At 40.2% G+C, this 18,265-nt stretch overlaps 1 protein-coding gene across 1 annotated transcript; it reads left to right on the plus strand.

Annotated features, from left to right (window-relative positions):
* Positions 1 to 5,605: 5,605 nt before the first annotated feature.
* LOC134068757 (Kv channel-interacting protein 4-like) lies at positions 5,606 to 15,638 on the plus strand. Its single transcript, XM_062524511.1, has 8 exons — positions 5,606 to 5,777; positions 11,461 to 11,585; positions 11,744 to 11,813; positions 11,916 to 11,986; positions 12,262 to 12,369; positions 12,726 to 12,830; positions 13,625 to 13,687; positions 13,779 to 15,638. Exons 1-8 carry the CDS (start codon positions 5,690 to 5,692, stop codon positions 13,824 to 13,826), a joined length of 678 nt encoding a protein of 225 aa, XP_062380495.1. The 5' UTR covers positions 5,606 to 5,689; the 3' UTR covers positions 13,827 to 15,638.
* The last annotated feature ends 2,627 nt before the right edge of the window (positions 15,639 to 18,265 follow it).

Consider the following 18,265-nt stretch of genomic DNA (forward strand, 5'->3'; position numbering starts at 1 on the left):
AAAATAATATTCAGCTGATTCTTACTCCTATCCAATGTAGAAATAAATGTGAAAAAAAAAAATTGAAAAATTATTTCTTTCTAAGATTTTTTTAATGTCCATTACAGTGGACATCTCGACTAAAGTGACGTGAGAACTTAGGGGAAAAACACTATGTTTTTAACATAGTAGTCTTGAAACAAATACTCCCACATGACTTATGCATTTAGAACGGAATGTTTTCATGTTTCTAAATGTTTTTATATGTCTGAGAGCAGGTCAAAACATGCACATTAAGTAAAATAATGTATGATTGTGTTTAAACTCTTATGCATATGCCCCATTTTTTGCCCGGCATTGCACATCATCTACTTAGGAGGGCATTGCTCCTACATACTTTGGCCCATCAAATGACCTCTTTGGAAAGCTGAGACCCTGTAGTTTCTTAGGAAACAATCAGGATAGCTGTGTGATCAAGTATGTGTGTTTCTGTGTGTGTGTGTGTGTGTGTGTGTGTGTGTGTGTGTGTGTGTGTGTGTGTGTGTGTGCGTGTGTGCGTGTGTGCCTGTGTGCCTGTGTGCCTGTGTGTGTGTGTGTGTATTTATGTGTGGTTCTGTATCTGTATGTGTGTGTGTGTGTGTGTGTGTTCGTGTGTGTGTGTGTGTGTGTGTGCCTACATGTGTGTGCATGTATCTTTATATGTGTGTGTGTATGCGTGTGTGTGTAATGTACAGTCGCTACATGCACACTACATGGTCCCCCGTGAACCAAATTGCACCAAACTTGGCATACATTCAGAGGGTCTCATTATGATCCTACACTTAAAATTTCATGCTGTTTGGAACCTGTCAACCAAAGATACCTGCGATTACAATGCCTCGCTTAACTTTCTCAATTTTGACTAGGTGGCGCTATACATGAAATTAGTTGTTATGGGATGGGTTGACATGGCCCCTAGGCCCTATGGTTTTGGAGATATTCACAGAAAACTGTGTCTGGCCATATACAGGCCAGTTGGTGTACAGTCACTAAATGTACACATAAATTCATTTATTATATGGCCCCCCATGAACGGAGTTCCATGAACCTTGGCATGCATTCAGATTCAACATCTCAATTTTGCTTCATCATTTTTAATTAGGTTGCCCTATACATGAAAAGAGTGGTTATGGGATGGTTTGACATGACCTCTTAAGACCAAAATGTAAAAAAATATGGTCCTCCTACATCCTACGGGGCTCAAGATATTCGCAGAAAACCATGTCCGCCCTACCCTCCTTTTCGGGGGTCCAGTCCGGCAGGGGGGTCACGCATCAAAACAAAAAACTATGGTTCCATGCTATCCTTGTGGGCCTACATGCCCACCAAGTTTAGTGCACCCTGGTCTTTCAGTGTCCCAGGAATCCTTGACAGAAAATTACCCATACGAAAACAACTAGGTAACTAGGTGTTGGCTAACATCTCCGAGCACCTGATGGCCATTGCAATGGACATTCAACTTTAAAAAAATCCTGTACTACACTGTTATGAAATATTTTCAAATTTACTTCATATATCATCACTTAACATGGTTAAAAGTATAATGAGTCCAAAATTATTAGGCTAGCATACACATAAATTCATAATTATGAGGGTTAAAACACGCTTACCCCTCCTCCTGTCAAGCTTCAGTGCCATGCTTGTCTTATCTGATGTCTGAAGTGCTCTCAGATCAAGTTACAGGTCAAAACTGCATTCTGATTGGATCATCAGTATCCAATCAGTAACACATAATTTTTCAAATGGTGAAATGACAGATTTTTATTGGTTTAGACCCAATTAAACATCATGTCCATTACAATGGACGTGGGGTCCGAAGGGAGGAATCCACAGTCTGTGGTGCCCTTAGTTGGTCAGGGAGAGCATTCCACAGACTGGGAGCAGCAGAGCTGAAAGCACGGTCGCCCATAGTCCTGAGTTTGGTTCTGTTTTGCTGGATAAGATGTGATTGTCCGGACCGGAGATGACGTGAGGAGGAGTGCAATGAATTTATGCAATTTAAGGACATTTAATAAGTACTAAAAACATTTACTTACAGTAGCCTATATGATGGCCATGTTGCTGCAAAGCACAGGATCATCTTGGTCTGTTATGTCCCATCAAATCTGGCCACAGCCCAGCCTATTAGAAAGGTTTGAAAAAGGTTAGCTGTTGCATGAATAAGCGGTTTATGGTCAATGCTATGCCCATAAAAAGCTAAACTGTGGTCATAAATTTGTAGTTCGAGGTCTATGCTATTTGCGTCTCACTTGCTGGTTCAGCAGGCTGAAGATCTGGTTCACAAGTATCCTCCATATCCCCCTTCTCACTGGCTGGTTCAGTAGGCCAAAGATCCTCTCTGGCCTGAGGGTCCTCCCCATGTTGATTTGTCCCCAGCCTCTCTGGAGCACCCAGTGTCACTTGAAAAACCTGTAGAGAAGACTTCAGTCTTTCCTTGAGTTCTCCAGGAGCTTCTTCTTCCTGAAACATTCTCTCAGCAGTGTTCCCAGTTTTAACGTTATATTAGCTGAGTGGTTTTTGTTGGTTATCCTCGTGTTCAGCACAGATGACAGTTATTTCTTCAGGTTGCTATCTTTCTTTCTCCGACTTGATCTTGGCCATGGCACAGTTGTGACAGGTCCTATAATTCTTGGTCCTCTGTTGTGCTCTCCTTGGTCTGTTGGTCTCAGACGGTGTTGAAGATGCCTCTCATGGCTTCCATGAAGCAGCCACGTTCTCCTCTCAACTCTCCTCTCACCTCAATCTTCAATTAGGCTTCTATTTGGTCTAAAGATGTTTACAATAGACTCCTCTTTAGTTCTTTTGTAGTAATAGATGAGGAAACACCCGATTAACAATATCAAACACTTCAAAAAAACAGATGATTGATGAATAAGTACAGAATAACCAACAGAAAGATCTCTCTCTCTCTCTCTCAATGTTATCTCTGGTGCGGCCAGGTCAAACTGACACAGTGTTCTACCACTACCAGTTTATCTTATGGAGCGCTCTTTTATTAAAATCCACATATTCCAAATTTCAAGATTTCTTTTAGTCAAGTCAATTTATTTGTACGGTATACCAGGCCCAGCCCTGCTCTCCCCGTGCACTGACAGGAGAAGGTCTGAGGGGGGCGCACTCCTGTATATCAAACGGTAGGCCTGAACTACCATCTTAAATCAGTTGCACTAACTGTCCAGAAGAGGGTTCTACTGAGCTATGTCATTTGGGTTTTGTTTACATGGGCTTACCTTCAGAATTGTGCAGATGACAAGACAGATTGGATAGTTATTGTAATATATCCTCCTCTAACTAAATAATCAGAACAGTTTGCTTGGAATAACTGTTTTTTCCCCCTTTGTTATATTGCCAGACCATCACAGCATAGGCTATCCCGAGTCACTTGCAGTATCTCCAAATGTGTATTTTTCTAATGACTCCTCATTAAAATCGGGATCTAGGGGCGCGTTCGTAAATTGCCATTCGGAGCGCACCAAGCACATTTATCCGTTCGTAAATTCTAATCGCTGTATTTGTAGGCCTATATTACCCCTTAAGCATAGACTTTAACTATTTATTGGCATACTGTGTTGCTTATTTTGCTTTAACGCTTGAAATGAGCAATATATTTTTTGTTGTTATTATTGCTGTTATTATTATTATCAGCATTATTATTATAATAATTAGTAAGTAAGTAAGTAAGGTTTATTTATAGAGCACATTTAACCACAGCTCACACTGTCCAAAGTGCTGTACAAAGTGCATAAACTAACAAATAAAAAATAGGATAAAATAGATAAGCAAATAAATACATATACAGAACAGTGATTTAGGCTAAGATGACATCAACAGACAACACTTAATTACAGACATAACAGGGTAGACAATTAACGCACAGGGAAGGCCAATGTAAAAAGGTGTGTTTTAAGCCTGGATTTGAAGAGGGTTATTGAGGGGGCATTTCTGATGTCAAGTGGCAGTTGGTTCCACAGCTGGGGGCCAGCAACAGAAAAGGCTCTGTCACCTTTTTGTTTTAGCCGGGACCGTGGGACGTGGAGGAGGCCTTGGCTGGAGGATCTGAGGGACCTGGGGGCTACATGGGGATGGATGATGTCAGCTATGTAGCTGGGTGCCAGGCCATGAAGAGCCTTAAAAACCAAAAGCAGGGTTTTGAAATGTATCCTTGACTGGACTGGAAGCCAGTGCAAGGAGGCTAGGACAGGTGTAATATGCTCACGCTTTTTTGTGTTGGTGAGCAACCTAGCTGCAGCATTTTGCACCATCTGAAGTCGTGCCACCAGTGTCAGAGGAAGTCCAAGGTAGAGGGAATTGCAATAGTCTAGACGGGAGGTTATGAAGGCATGGATGACTTTTTCCAGATCATTGTATGAAAGGACAGACTTGAGTTTGGAGATTATTCTTAACTGATAAAAACTGGTCTTTACAACAGATGAAATTTGCTTGTCCAGGTTAAGGTGGGAGTCTAAAATGACACCCAGGTTACGTGCATGAGGTTTCAGATAGGGGGTGAGGGGGCCAAGGTTGACAGGGATGGATTTTTTGGGTCTTGAATGCCCAAAGACAATGACCTCAGTTTTGTTGGCATTTAACTGAAGGAAGTTGTTGGCCATCCAGATCTTTATTTCTTCCAAGCAGTCTAAAAGAGGCTGCATGGAGCTGCCAGCCTTAAGTGGGATGTACAGTTGGGAGTCGTCTGCATAGAAGTGGAATGAAATATTGAATTTCCTGATGATGTTACCGAGGGGGAGCATGTACAGGCAGAAGAGTATTGGACCCAAAATGGATCCCTGGGGAACACCGTAGGACACAGGGGCAGATGATGATGTGCACTGGCCTATGGATACAGAGAAGGTTCTCTGGTGGAGGTAGGAGTGAAACCAGTTTAGAGCTATACCCTTAATGCCAACCCACTGTTCAAGACGCTTTAGAAGTGTACCATGGTCTACAGTGTCAAAAGCAGCACTGAGGTCCAACAGGATCAGAATAGTAGCCTACTGTATGTGTGTGTGCTATAGCCTACAAATTATAACGGTTTACCAACTTCAAACATAACTTAGTTGGAATGAGAAACACATGCACCAGCCCCTCATTGGAAAATGGAATAGTGAGACACATCTTCAGAAGAGATTTCTGGTCACTCAAGGATGGTTTCTTGTGCCACTGTTCAAATTTCATACAAAAGAAAATCTGTTGGGAACATTTCTGTTTAGGCTACTTTTAAAATGTAGCCTACAAAGGGTAAAACATTATCTAAATGTTGCCACATTGTTTTGCAGTCAAAAGCTGTCACATTTACTGTAACTACTTTTGCATGTCAAAAATAAAAGCTCGTTTTGCCATCGATTCAGTTTTGTTGTCAATGATTTAGTTGTAGGCTATCACACACAACATCCAATGTATTATTATGTATTATGTCATCTTTTCTTTAATTACGTTACTATTATTTATCACCTTCCAAATGGGCGAGTTGCGCTGTAGCCTGTAGCCTTCTCGAGATGGGGAGGGAAAAAAAGAACCGCCACACGTGCTGAGTTTGAGTCTGAGATGTGTCAGTGTTGTGTTGTAGGCGCACACAAGCTGACAGAAAGTTAAACCGGGTCACAACGACACGTAGTAAAACCTGACCTGAAATCTTGGCAACGGATGAATCTTTGACTACTGAACCGTAAAGATGAGCAGTCGGAGGAAGAAATGCAAACGCCAGATCCTGAAATTCGGTCAGAACGTCGTCAGGTTTATTACTGGGACTCTCAATTCAGGTAGGCTAAATTAACTTGTTATCACGAGGGTTGCTTTATATCGTCAGTTATCCTGTGTACTGAAGCTTCACTGATTAATGGCCTATGCCCAATTTCAAGACCGTTTTTGGTTGAAGACAGTTGACTTTCATGAATGACAGTGGCGCATCTTGTAGCCTACTTGGGTCGTCCCTTTTCAGGTAGGTTTAGTTCTGTATTGAGGCTGAACCTTGGATTTGGAACATAATTTGTATGGCTTTGTACATGCCATACCTTGCATCGTGTCATCATAGCATAATGCCAAACCATCCACCAGCCTAAACCATCAAGAAAATCATATACAAATGTGTATAGCTATACTTTTCTATACATTCTTCCCTGCCACTGCTTACTGTGACAGTTGGGCATGCTGTTGCCTATACTGTGGCCATACATTAAATACAAATGAGGCTAAGCAGCTCAGGTGACGCTCCTATGTGCAGCAATGTTTCAGAGAACCTCCACTGCTGACCCCAGGGGTGGGGGTGGGGACAGAGAAGGAAGGCATTAATGAAGAGGAGGTAAAGAGATAGGTGTGTCATACTTTAATGGGAATTCAATGTCAAAACTGGGGTACCACTCTGCCTTCTCCTTCTATTTCTGAAATAAATGTCCTGTTTATATTTTTGATCACACTTTTGCATTTCACTCATTAAGAGAAGTTGTTATCAATAACAACAAAACAATTGAATTTTCCTTTAACGTAAAAGCCAAAAACATTTTTCTTAATGATACAGCTTTCTCCTGCATGGGCATAAGCCTTTGTGGAATGTCCCTATGCACTGCTCCCAGCCAGAGGTACCACTTTGCTCATTAAGAATGCAATATCTGAGGTGCATTTGATGGCAGGCACTGTCATTATAGTAAGTAATTTGTATGCTAATCATTAAAGGATTGCATACATGCATTCTCCTCATACCCTCGATTGTTAATTGCATGATCCCCCCCATAAGTCCCTGCATTCAGGCCTATTATTATAATGCTAGTTGTTTAATTTGATTATGATAATATTCAGAGCTTACAGCCAATCAGTCCACTCACTCATTGCACACATCTCTATTTGAATGCAAATGTTGTACCTGCGGATTGTTTTGTTTATTCTGAGTGGTATTTTGGTATTTCACAAACTTAGTTAGGTAATTTTGCAGTATAATCAATAGGCCTACTTGTTGCAGTGGACAGTTGTATTTATTTGATGGCACACGGCAATTTGAAATAATGTTATTATGTGTCTCTTCCTCGTCAAATGATCCCCTGTTTGGCTCCTGTGATGTAAACTATTTTTGATTTATTCGTCTCGTAGGCTCTGCCCTTTCCCAATATACACAACAGCTGCGAGGTCTGCTGCTCAATTGAAAGACATTCACTATGAATAGTTCCACAGCCCAGTCCATTGTTTCCAGTTTTCCGTATAGATGAAGCTGGAATGCGTCTGCTTCCACCAAGCATTCCTCAGCTGTAGATGAACTTAGATTAAGCGATTTCAGTTGAGCTACCGTATATGCTTATTGATCTCGGGGGAAAATCATTGCAATTAGTTGTAGCACTATTTCATACATACAAGATGATCTTAAACAGTAGACACTTTGATGCTTGAGTAGGACTGTCCTGTCTTGATAATGGTTTGGCTTAAAAGAGGCAGACATGAGTAGTCTAGACATGGGTATTGCACCAGCCGTCTGGGACAGGACAGGACAACGCTGTAGTCTTTTACTTTGAGCTAGCCAATCACACACACACACACACACGCACACACACACACACACACACACACGTTTCAGCATTATACTGGAAAGAAATCCTTTGATTTACAGGTCATCTATTGTAAATATTGGTCTTTATTGCTTATAAAAAACATCATCCAGAACACTAAACAGCGTGACAACAGAATTATTTGTGCGCACTCCCACAGTTCTTCCTGACTACTCTCCTTAGAAAGTTTTCCTGTACTATAAGATCTATTATACGCTAAGACCATTGAATAGGTTCATATGGCGGACTTATGTTACAGATTTCAACAGTGCATTTTTCATCAAGGTTACAGAGTTACACTCTGTACCACAGGTGATGAGAGGAATTCAGCTGATGTTACACAACGTTATACTATATGTCTTCTCATTTTGGTCAATTTTAAATCAGTCACACAAACTCTTCAATGTGACTCATTGTTTTATTTTGCAAATGTATCAAGCAAAACTTTATGCCTTCATTAGGTACTGAACGATTACTGAACGATTTAGTGTGAATCCAATGGTTAAGTTACCAGAGCTGTGTAGCCTATACCTTAACAGCACACAGGCTGTGGCCTTTGGAACCGATGCCTACTGTCTTAAAACTGCCACGCTGCTGGACAAAGGCTGAGCCCCTTTTGGCTGCCACTGATATGGGATAGAGTGACCAGAGCCCGATACGATCTGGCCCTCTCAGGGTATCTCAGCTGCTCGGTTGCGTCTCAGAAAGCAAATCTGTTTGCTCTGTCTTGACCTGCGATTACATGGCACTGGTTGTGAGTCATGTGTTTCGAAGTTGGTCAGTCAGACAGCAGTTGTAACAATTATGTTATTTGGGGTACGGAAATCATGGGTTTTCCCTTTGCAGCTCGAAAAACACACTAACTACATATAGTGGCATTGACAGACAAATTAAATCTTCAGTCTTCATTACTGCCTCATAAGTTGGTGTCAATTTCAATGTCACTTAAAGCTGAATCACCCCACTTTAATTCCTGTATGAATTATTCAGGTAATAACATTTTGAAGGCATAAGACCAGTCTCATCTTGTCACGCATATTTCTACATATTCTATCAGTTTGAAATGTCACCAGACCAGAGTGATTGATATGTGCTTCAGGAGATGTAGTCCTCATGAAACTGAAATTGAGTCCTAAGCTGCATTAATATGTATGAATTCTAGCATTTAAAGCACACTGGTTTGTCACCAAACACCTAGAGAAGGATTTGAGTGTGGGTGACTGAAATAGGTGAGAATTTATTTTTTACCACAGTTCTTCTCTCTCAGAATATTTGCTTATCCAGTAGCAAACACTGTAAACGGTTAATGAAGCCCTTTTATTTGACAGACAGAACTACATTCTCCAAGCCAAAGTCTGAGTGCAAGCCAAACATTGTGAACACGCTCCTCATGAGTGGAGTTCTGTGGCCTAGGCCCCAGTGGATGATGGGGATTGTCATCACTGAGCCCTGCAAAGTGGGCCACTGGCTTAACATGAGTTGAAGCACTTTGGTGAAACTGATTCAGTTACCTGCTCAAAAGAGGTGTGGTGGTGAATATTTAATCAAGCTCATTAAAATGAACGAGAGAGAAGGTCCCCCCTGTGTCGTGAGTTTAGACCTCTATCACCTGGAAAAACACCTCTCCTTTGCTCCATATAAGCCAATGCGTTTACCAGGCTGTAATCCTTCACACTTTCTCTGGATGTGGTTTTGTGGGTAATTCATCAAATCAAGGCTTATTTTGTCTTTAGCTTGTTATTTGGGATGCCATAATAAGATGTCTCCTGTCAAGTGCCCTTGAAGTTGATCAGTAACTGATACATTTTCAACACCTGGATAGTTATAATTAGCATGATCGCAGTTGGAAACTTCCTTCAGACTTCCTTTACTTTTGTCACATGGGATAGAGCTTATCCCATGTCAATGGGTGAAGTGCTTGGTTCAGTTGAAAATGTAATAAATTAACTTTGTATCTTTAGGAGAGAGTTTGTATGCCCTATTTCTCTACAATCTGTTGGTAAAACCTACCGAACTAAACATGGAGAAGCAGCTTTTAGCAGCCATGCAGCTTGGAACCAACTTTCAGATGATCCCACTGTAACCAGTTTCAAATCTTGACTTATGAACAAACTGTACTGTAGTGATGCTTTCTGCTAATTGATCACATTTATTCTATTTCTCTCAGTTTTTTATTATGAAAATAAACCTCAAACCATTAAGACTTCAGTCAGGTTGCAAGATTCTGATGGTAAACCTCAACCCCACAGCCACCCTCCTGGGTGTGGGAACTTTTTAATTCTTTTTTTAATGGATGGGTTTGTGCGGGGATGTTTGTTTCTGGCTCTTTTGTGAATTAGCATAGATGTTAAATGTTTAGCCTAGTTTAAGGGCGTAAAAACAGGTTTTCCTTCAACCTATCCCCAAAGGCTACCTTATGCGATATGCTATTCAGTTCTAAATACACATGCCGGTCTTACATAAAACTGCAGTGATTGACGTTGTTCTATTTCCAAACAAAAATGTACACACAATATCATCCAAAAATGAAAATGTCACTGGTCGTGTATATCATATAACTGATATTTTGTATACCCATCTCCATTTTTTAATGGCCCATTTTTTATTTTTGAGTATTGATGTCTTATCCTAACCCCAATTTTACAGAGTGCACAAAGTAATAATATTTTTGTGCAGATATAGATGACGATGAAGTCCTGTTACCCTTTAGGTCTTCCATGGAATTATTTATTTCTCTGTGTCTCGAGTATTTACTTTCTTGTAGATATTCTTTTTAATGTGACGTACTTTCTCAAACTATTCTGTATTTTCACTTTGGCTATTATATATTTTTACTGAACTTTCATATATGTAAAGCACATTGAATTGCCTCTGTGTATGAAATGTATTATATAATACCATCCTATAATAATACTATATTTTGCCTTCCACATGGTATATGGTTTCTGATGTGATTGAAATATTTGGAACGCTGTAATGAAAGACAAATAGTGAGATGTATCCAACCTGCTTCTGCCGACCCCTATGCATCTTGTGCCACTTACTCAGGATTCTGCCCTTCCTATTGGTTTTCTTCAAGCATAACAGTCATAAAACTCACCCACTCTGTATTATTCATTGAAAAGACACGTGTCTTTGTTTGCACTAGGATATTTGAACTGTGTGAGCTATAATGTCCTTTGGCCTGTGACACACACACACACACACACACACACACACACACACACACACACACACACACACACACACACACACACACACATATAGACCACAAACTCGGGAACGCAGGTGATTGACAGGTACCCTTATACCCTCATTCCATTAGGCAAGGACACTGTGATACAGATGGATTGCCTTGGTGTTACTTTACTATCTGATTGACTTTTTGATCTCAGCAGCTCCCTCTTTTGGACATGTGTTTCAACAACACCTTTTCACTCTTCAGGAGCCATTATTGTTGTGTTTTCCCTTCACCCCACATATTTGTGTGTACCGGTATACATGTTTCTTTTTCAATGCATAATGCCATCCGCAAGAGCTTCTTGGGCAGCCGTGGTGTACTGGTTAGGGCTTCGGGCTTGTAACCGGAGGGTTGCCGGTTCGATCCCCGACCAGTCCACCACGGCTGAATTGCCCTTGAGCAAGGCACCTAACCCCTCACTGCTCCCCGAGCGCCGCTGGTTGGGCAGGCAGCTCACTGCTCTGGGTTAGTGTGTGATTCACCTCACTGTGTGTGTGCTGTGTGTGTTCACTAATTCGGTTAAATTGGGTTAAATGCAGAGAAACGAATTTCCCTCATGGGATCAAAAAAGTATATATTCTATTTTTTTAATGCACAGATATTGTGAATGTGAACGGCTGCAGCCATGAGTCCATTAGTTGCAGGTGATGTTGTTGTGTTTTGCTGTTCCAGACCCTGCCGATGAGGAGCAGGAGCAGGCGGCTCAGAGACATAGACCTGAGACCTTAGATAGCCTGGAGGCCCAGACCCACTTCACCAGGAGAGAACTGCAGATCCTCTACAGAGGATTCAAAAATGTAGGCCAACTAACACCGCTATCTCCTGTCCACATCTCCACCTTGCTTTGTCTGTTTTCTACCGTGTCACATATCTGTGCCAATATATCAGCACAGTAGCTTTCCACTTCAACAGCGACTACAGTGACATATTCTGTTTTTATTTTTTTATTTTACAGGAATGTCCAAGTGGTCTTGTGAATGAAGACACTTTTGCAAGCATCTATGCTAACTTTTTCCCTCATGGAGGTTAGCATGATTTTTTTGTCATGATAGCCTGCTGTTAATGGTTTGTAAACATTATTGCACTTTTCCACTCCTTCAAGTTGACTCATTCTCCAACTGTTTCAGATTCATCGAACTACGCCCATTTTCTCTTTAGTGCTTTTGACAGGAACCAAACTGGGTCTGTCAATTTTGAGGTGAGAATATCCTATAACCTATTTAGAGCATTACAGGACTAGTGTCAATGCAATTGATAAAGAAATATAGAAAATACAATAATTTATTGAAGTTGTAAAAACTTCTTAGCTCTAGACAGAAAGACATAGCTATATCACAGCTTTCCAGCTCAGCTTGTATGGTATGAGGCTGTTCTGTAATGGATCTGGTGTTCTGTAAATAATGGCATGTCTTCAATGCCAGTTTATCCATTAATAATAATAATAATAATAATAATAATAATATGTGACTGCAGGACTTCAGTTTGGGTCTTTCTGCACTGCTACGAGGGCCAGTGGAGGAGAAGCTTACATGGGTGTTCAACTTATATGACATTAATAAAGATGGATGCATAACAAAAGAGGTTAGAATTGAAGAGCTATTTTCCAAAATGCTATAAATCCATTTTTGAAAATATTAATAAGTCATGTTATTTAAATGTGTATTTCAGATAATATCCATAAAAATGCAGTTGTTCTGTTTTGATTGAGTCAAGATAAATCAACTAAACATAACCCAAGATAAAAAAAAAAAATGATCTATGAAAATTCATTAAAATGGTGGATATAGGATAATAGGATAATGGTGGATATAGCTTCGTCAGTACATTTGTTTTGAAGTCTGTTTAGCATTCGGATGACCTGCAACTTCTTTTCCAGCTACCTTCATATGCTTTCTGATGTACAGTACCACTGTGTAATGGTTGTGTCACACATTTAGGAAATGCAGGACATCATGAATGCGATATATGAAATGATGGGAACGTCACTCAACCCCAGACTCTCAGAGGACACACCGAGACAGCACACAGAGATTTTCTTTCAGGTGATGTATTTTTTTTCATTTTATTTTGTGTTGGGGCCCCTACTTTTCTCAATTTACACCACTTCCTTGGGTGAGATCATTCACTGCTACACAGACGATTCTCAATTTTACCTGTCTTTCCCACCTGTGGACCATTTCCCATCAGTTTTCTGCATGATTTTAGGATATTTCAGTCTGGATGAAAGATCAGCACTTCAGCTTTATCTCTCAAAAATTGAGCTTTTGATGTTTCCAGCTAAAACAGCTATTCCCAAACAGATTAACATCCAGCTTGACTCATCTTCACTGACCCTAACTAGATCACCATATAATTTGGCCGTTATAATTGATAACCCACTTAACTTCTCTGAACATGTAGCCTCAACTGCAAAAAATCCAGTCGGTTTGTCCTTAGGAACATTAGGAATATCAGATCAATATCATCAAGCTGTACTGTATATCACCAAACTGCAGTCTTCTGATGAGCGTCTGTTGTGTTGACCAGCCAGTTGATCACGCTAAGTCAAATTCAAGACTCTTTTCCTTGGTGGTTTCTTGGTAATGGAATGAGTTAGGCAGTGCTTTCGGTTCCTGTGATAGTTTTGGGTCCTTCAAGAGGGGTCTAAAGGCATATCTGTTCAGCATGCACTTAGTCAATTAAGCATTTCTTATGAGTTATGGTTTGTGTATTAGAATATTTGTTTATTTTTTATCAGGCTATTGCTTGCATTGACATTAATGTTTATTATTGCTATTCTCCTTAATGTAGTCTTACCAACATTTTAAAGCTCTTTCTGCTCTTTATGCCTTTCCAGAAAATGGACAAAAACCAAGATGGCGTGATCACCATTGATGAATTTATTGAATGTTGCCAAAAGGTAAATCCTTATTCCTTAGTCATGATTGTATCACTTTCTGATTGATTTCACAGGTATTACCTTATCCAAATAATCCCTCTCTACCCCATAGGAAGAAAACATAGTCAAGTCTATGTACGTTTTTGAAAATGCAATCTGAAGCAAATGCATGGGCAGAGCTACATGATCACCCAGTGCCTGGTCATCGGTGTCTTGTCAAGCCTTCCATCCTGCTGGAGAGAGCATTTCCTTCCATTTGAAAAGAGACAACAGCAGATTAGCTCTGATGAATGAGGTATTTTTTCTGCTCTGGCTAGAACTAAGTGGCTCTACGTACACAGAACAATTTTAAAAATGCAAAGTAATAGGAAGAAGGTATCAAACATCCTACAAGAGTGGCACAATGCATTTTTATTGTATTGTCTTATTTTTGACAGGCCAGATGCTCAGTTATCCACTAAAATATTTTACAGGAGAGCAAAAACATGGTGAAACACACTCTTAATCGTGCACTTATATCAAAGCAAAGCATGGATTTGGGAAATTACAGCCCCAGATAAAGTATTAGGGTTTAGAAAATGTCCATTAATTCTGTTGCTTTTGTAACTTTCTTGGATTACTTGCGAATTAGCACAGTTGCTGTGAGATTTATTGTAGCTGAGAAATGTAGGCCATGGGGTGAAATGTCATCAATCCCCTGCTTTACAACAGAAACACACTATGATGTAAATATGTTAGATAACTAGATTATGTTGTAATGTTGCAAACTCTTAGTTAATGATTTGAATCAAAATGACCCAAACTGACTTGCAATGACAAAATTATGACTGCTTTTGAATGTATTTCAGTATTCATAATTCATAATCCACATTTCTCCATCTTCATTCAACTTTACTCCTGATTCCTGTGAGAGCCTACAGCACCACCTATAGGCAACATGTGCACAAAATCGGTTGTTGACGAATGGCCACATGGGATCCTTAATGAAGCACTTATAATTAACTGAGTTTCTATACTGTAATACACAGGAAAGCTCAGCAGCACTATAATAGGCGAGTAGGACACAAGTCCGATGTGTGTGTGTGTGTGTGTGTGTGTGTGTGTGTGTGTGTGTGTGTGTGTGTGTGTGTGTGTGTGTGTGTGTCTGTCTGTCTGTCTGTCTGTCTGTCTGTCTGTCTGTCTGTCTGTCTGTCTGTGTCTGTGTCTGTGTCTGTGTCTGTGTCTGTGTGCATGGTGCATGCAGTATATTTGCTATTTGAGAAAGTGTAGGTTCGGTGGGTTGTAGACTACACTGCAACTAATCTCTGGCAAAAGAAGGCGGTCTGCTTCGTGTCCCTCTAGAAATGAAAGAGAAGTTTGTGAGGTGCAGAGATTGTATCTGTAAGTGTTCCCACGTGGATGTTCAAATGTTTAAATGTTCTCAATGTGAAGAATGAAGGTCTTATAGCACTACAGCTTCCTCTGATGTCCACATAACGTACGTTGACTGCACTAGTGAAGGTCCAGATTGCCTTCAAAAGCATTTTAAAAAGAACAGACATGGAGCTGTTAGAGATAAAACAGGTTGCAAGTTGCAGGCTCTCACTTGAATTATGTGAATCGTTGTATTTTAAATCCACAAATTGACTTAAAATTATGATTAGAGTTGAGTAGAGGTGATGGGAGGAAACACAGGTGATCTTCACCTATGCTTTGCGCAACCTGGAGGTTTTCAGTCATGCATTCAAGTGTTAGAGGCGATGAGTTTTGAACAGTTCAGCCTCTGGTTTAGTCAGGGCAAGAATACAGTTCCCTTATTTTTATCTCTGTCTGTACAGTCTGAACAGATACAGGGCTACAGGTATGTGATAGAAACCAGAGATTCTGACATACATATTTTCCTGTTACTCTGTTCTCCATTTTATTTATGGATTTTATTTATTAAATTAATCAAATGCAATGTATTTAATGATTATGAGATGCATACAGTAAATTGTCCACAAGAATGTTGAACAAAAAGTGTCCTCTTGTTTTGCTCATATGACATTCCTGGAGTGTGTGTGTGTGTGTGTGTGTGTGTGTGTGTGTGTGTGTGTGTGTGTGTGTGTGTGTGTGTGTGTGTGTGTGTGTGTGTGTGTGTGTGTGTGTGTGTGTGTGTGTGTGTGAATATTAGATTAGATTTGTGAATATTGCAGAAAATACAAGTAATTTAACTCCATTAGTAAATTACCTACAGTATCAGTAATTACAATCTAAACAGAATAAGCTAAAAAAACAAAAAAAAAACCTGAAGGCATGAGATATAAACAAAACCAACTTGATGAGTGAGTGAGAAATGGGAAGGAAAGGCAGCAGGTGAAAGAATAGAGGAGATGAGGGGACCCAAAGATCCTCACACTCAGGAGGGCAGCAGGTGAAAGAGTAGAGGATATGAGGGGACCCAAAGACCCTCACACTCAGGAGGGCAGCAGCAGGACAAGAGCAGAAGAGCCTGAACACTCTCAGCTGTTTGGCTTTATACCCCAGAGCCCATCCCTTTGTACAGTATTTGCCACCTGCCAATCTTGAATTTCCCCTTGGGGATCAATAAAGTATCTATCTATCTATCTATCTATCTATATATATATATCTATATCTATATATCTATATATCTATCTATCTAATCCCTTGAGGCCCTTAGATAACACTACAGTCCCATTGATCAAGGCCCAGAAGAGATTGTGGGATATAAAACTATGGGACGTGTTTCAGACTGTAATGGAGCAATGACGAGACTGCTGCCCATGCACATAATGTAATAAGGAGGATAAATTAAAGACATGAAGGTTTCATTAATACAGTACAATTGCTCTAGCTCTCAGTGACCCTGGATTGAGCCCATAGACTGTAAACAATAGTTAGCCACATGATCAAAAGGCTGCATGAGATGCACTTGGCAGCACTGTGGCCAGGCCCAGGGCACTTGATCTAATCAATCCATGGTGCAAACGGTTCAAGGTGGGGAGCTGTGGTGGGACATGCCTTTTGGCCATCTGGGCAAGTAATGCCATTATCCATTTATCTGGATGTAATCAATCTCAGAGTGGAATGGATACATTCAAAGGCATTAATCGCCAGAAAGATTGTTTCTGTATTTTACATAAAATGTTTATAGATAAACAGACAGATCCTCAGGAGAGAACACCTAGAAACATTTATCCACTGGCCCTTTTCCCAAAGAACATGACAGTCCAAAGAGAGAGGATTCTATGCTGGACGGTCTTGTTTCTAATGACACTTTCATTGGAGGACATTTCACAATCACTCACAGTTTCATACACTCAGAGTCAAGTCATGACAAAACCACATTCGCATTATGTGTGATGTGTACATAGTTAGGGTTGACTGGCAAGAGTCATAGGTATATACAAAGTTGATTGCATAAGGCAGTCCATAGACCTTCTCTTCTGAAATGGGCTCACACTGTGAGCTTGCACACACACACACACACAGTCTACCTGAACATATTTGCAATGGTCTTTGAGTATTGTATTTCAAGGTACAGTACAGAGAGAACATGCCCAAATAATATCAGGACCTTGTTGGATAATATAGATCAATTGCCAAGAGGGTGTGACAGTGCAGCATTGTAATGTAGAAGTCATTATTTTGCGAATGTACACTAACATATAAGCCACTAGAACTACGAGGAAAAAACTATACATTGAGGTGTTGTTTATGGCCTTTTTTAGCAGAAAACACATGATCAAGAATGATGTGAAGACAGTGCTTCAGGACTGAAATATGCATAACTATGCCTGCTGTGTGATGATCTCACGTTTAAAAGTTTACGTTTAGAGTGTAGGTGAGTGAATAACTCAAAGGCATTGGTGATGGCGAATGATTTTCACTATAGCCCTGGCTTGTCTTCTCTCATTAGGACTATTAGTAATCAGAGACCATTTTACAGTAGATTTAGGGGTGCTAATTTTAGAGTGATTTAATGACTCCAGCAGAGAAGAGTTTATGTTTCTCCCTTCATGGGGGGATGACTGCTATAAAATCAAGCTGGGCTTGATTCTGAGGTTCCCAGTTGGGAAGAGGAACTGATTCCATGTAAGGGCATAATGGTTAAGCCTTAATGTTGTGGTCTGACCTCAAGGAAGACATATGAGCTCGTAAAAGCAACACGTGCCAGAAGTGGAGGAGAAGGTCAGTGCATTTATTAAATCATGCTAATTCTTGATGATGTGATTTAGGCTGTCCATGTAATATTATTTTCTGTAACAACATTACAGCTGCAAAAAAACCTAAAATACTTTTTTTGAGAAATGTAAATCATAACTAACTGATTTTGCTCTATGGCAGTTTTGAGCAGATTGCCTTTGGCTGATCCTCAGTGAGATGGAGTGAAAGGAGATGAAGCTCCGTGTGTTATTGCGAAAAAGTTATTTGGATCGTTAAGTTTTATTGTACTTAAGGTTACGTGGCTGAATTTGACTTCAGACTATATTTAGACTGAACTTCAGCAGCGCATCAGGACATTTTAATTACCGAAAAAACACATGACAAAGCCAGTCCTGAGCTAATGGGATTACATCATCCCCATTGTGAAGGTGAAAGTCTCTGATAACTGGCCAC

This window comes from Sardina pilchardus, chromosome 2, assembly GCF_963854185.1.
Source record: "Sardina pilchardus chromosome 2, fSarPil1.1, whole genome shotgun sequence".
Classification (NCBI taxonomy): Eukaryota; Metazoa; Chordata; class Actinopteri; order Clupeiformes; family Clupeidae; genus Sardina; species Sardina pilchardus.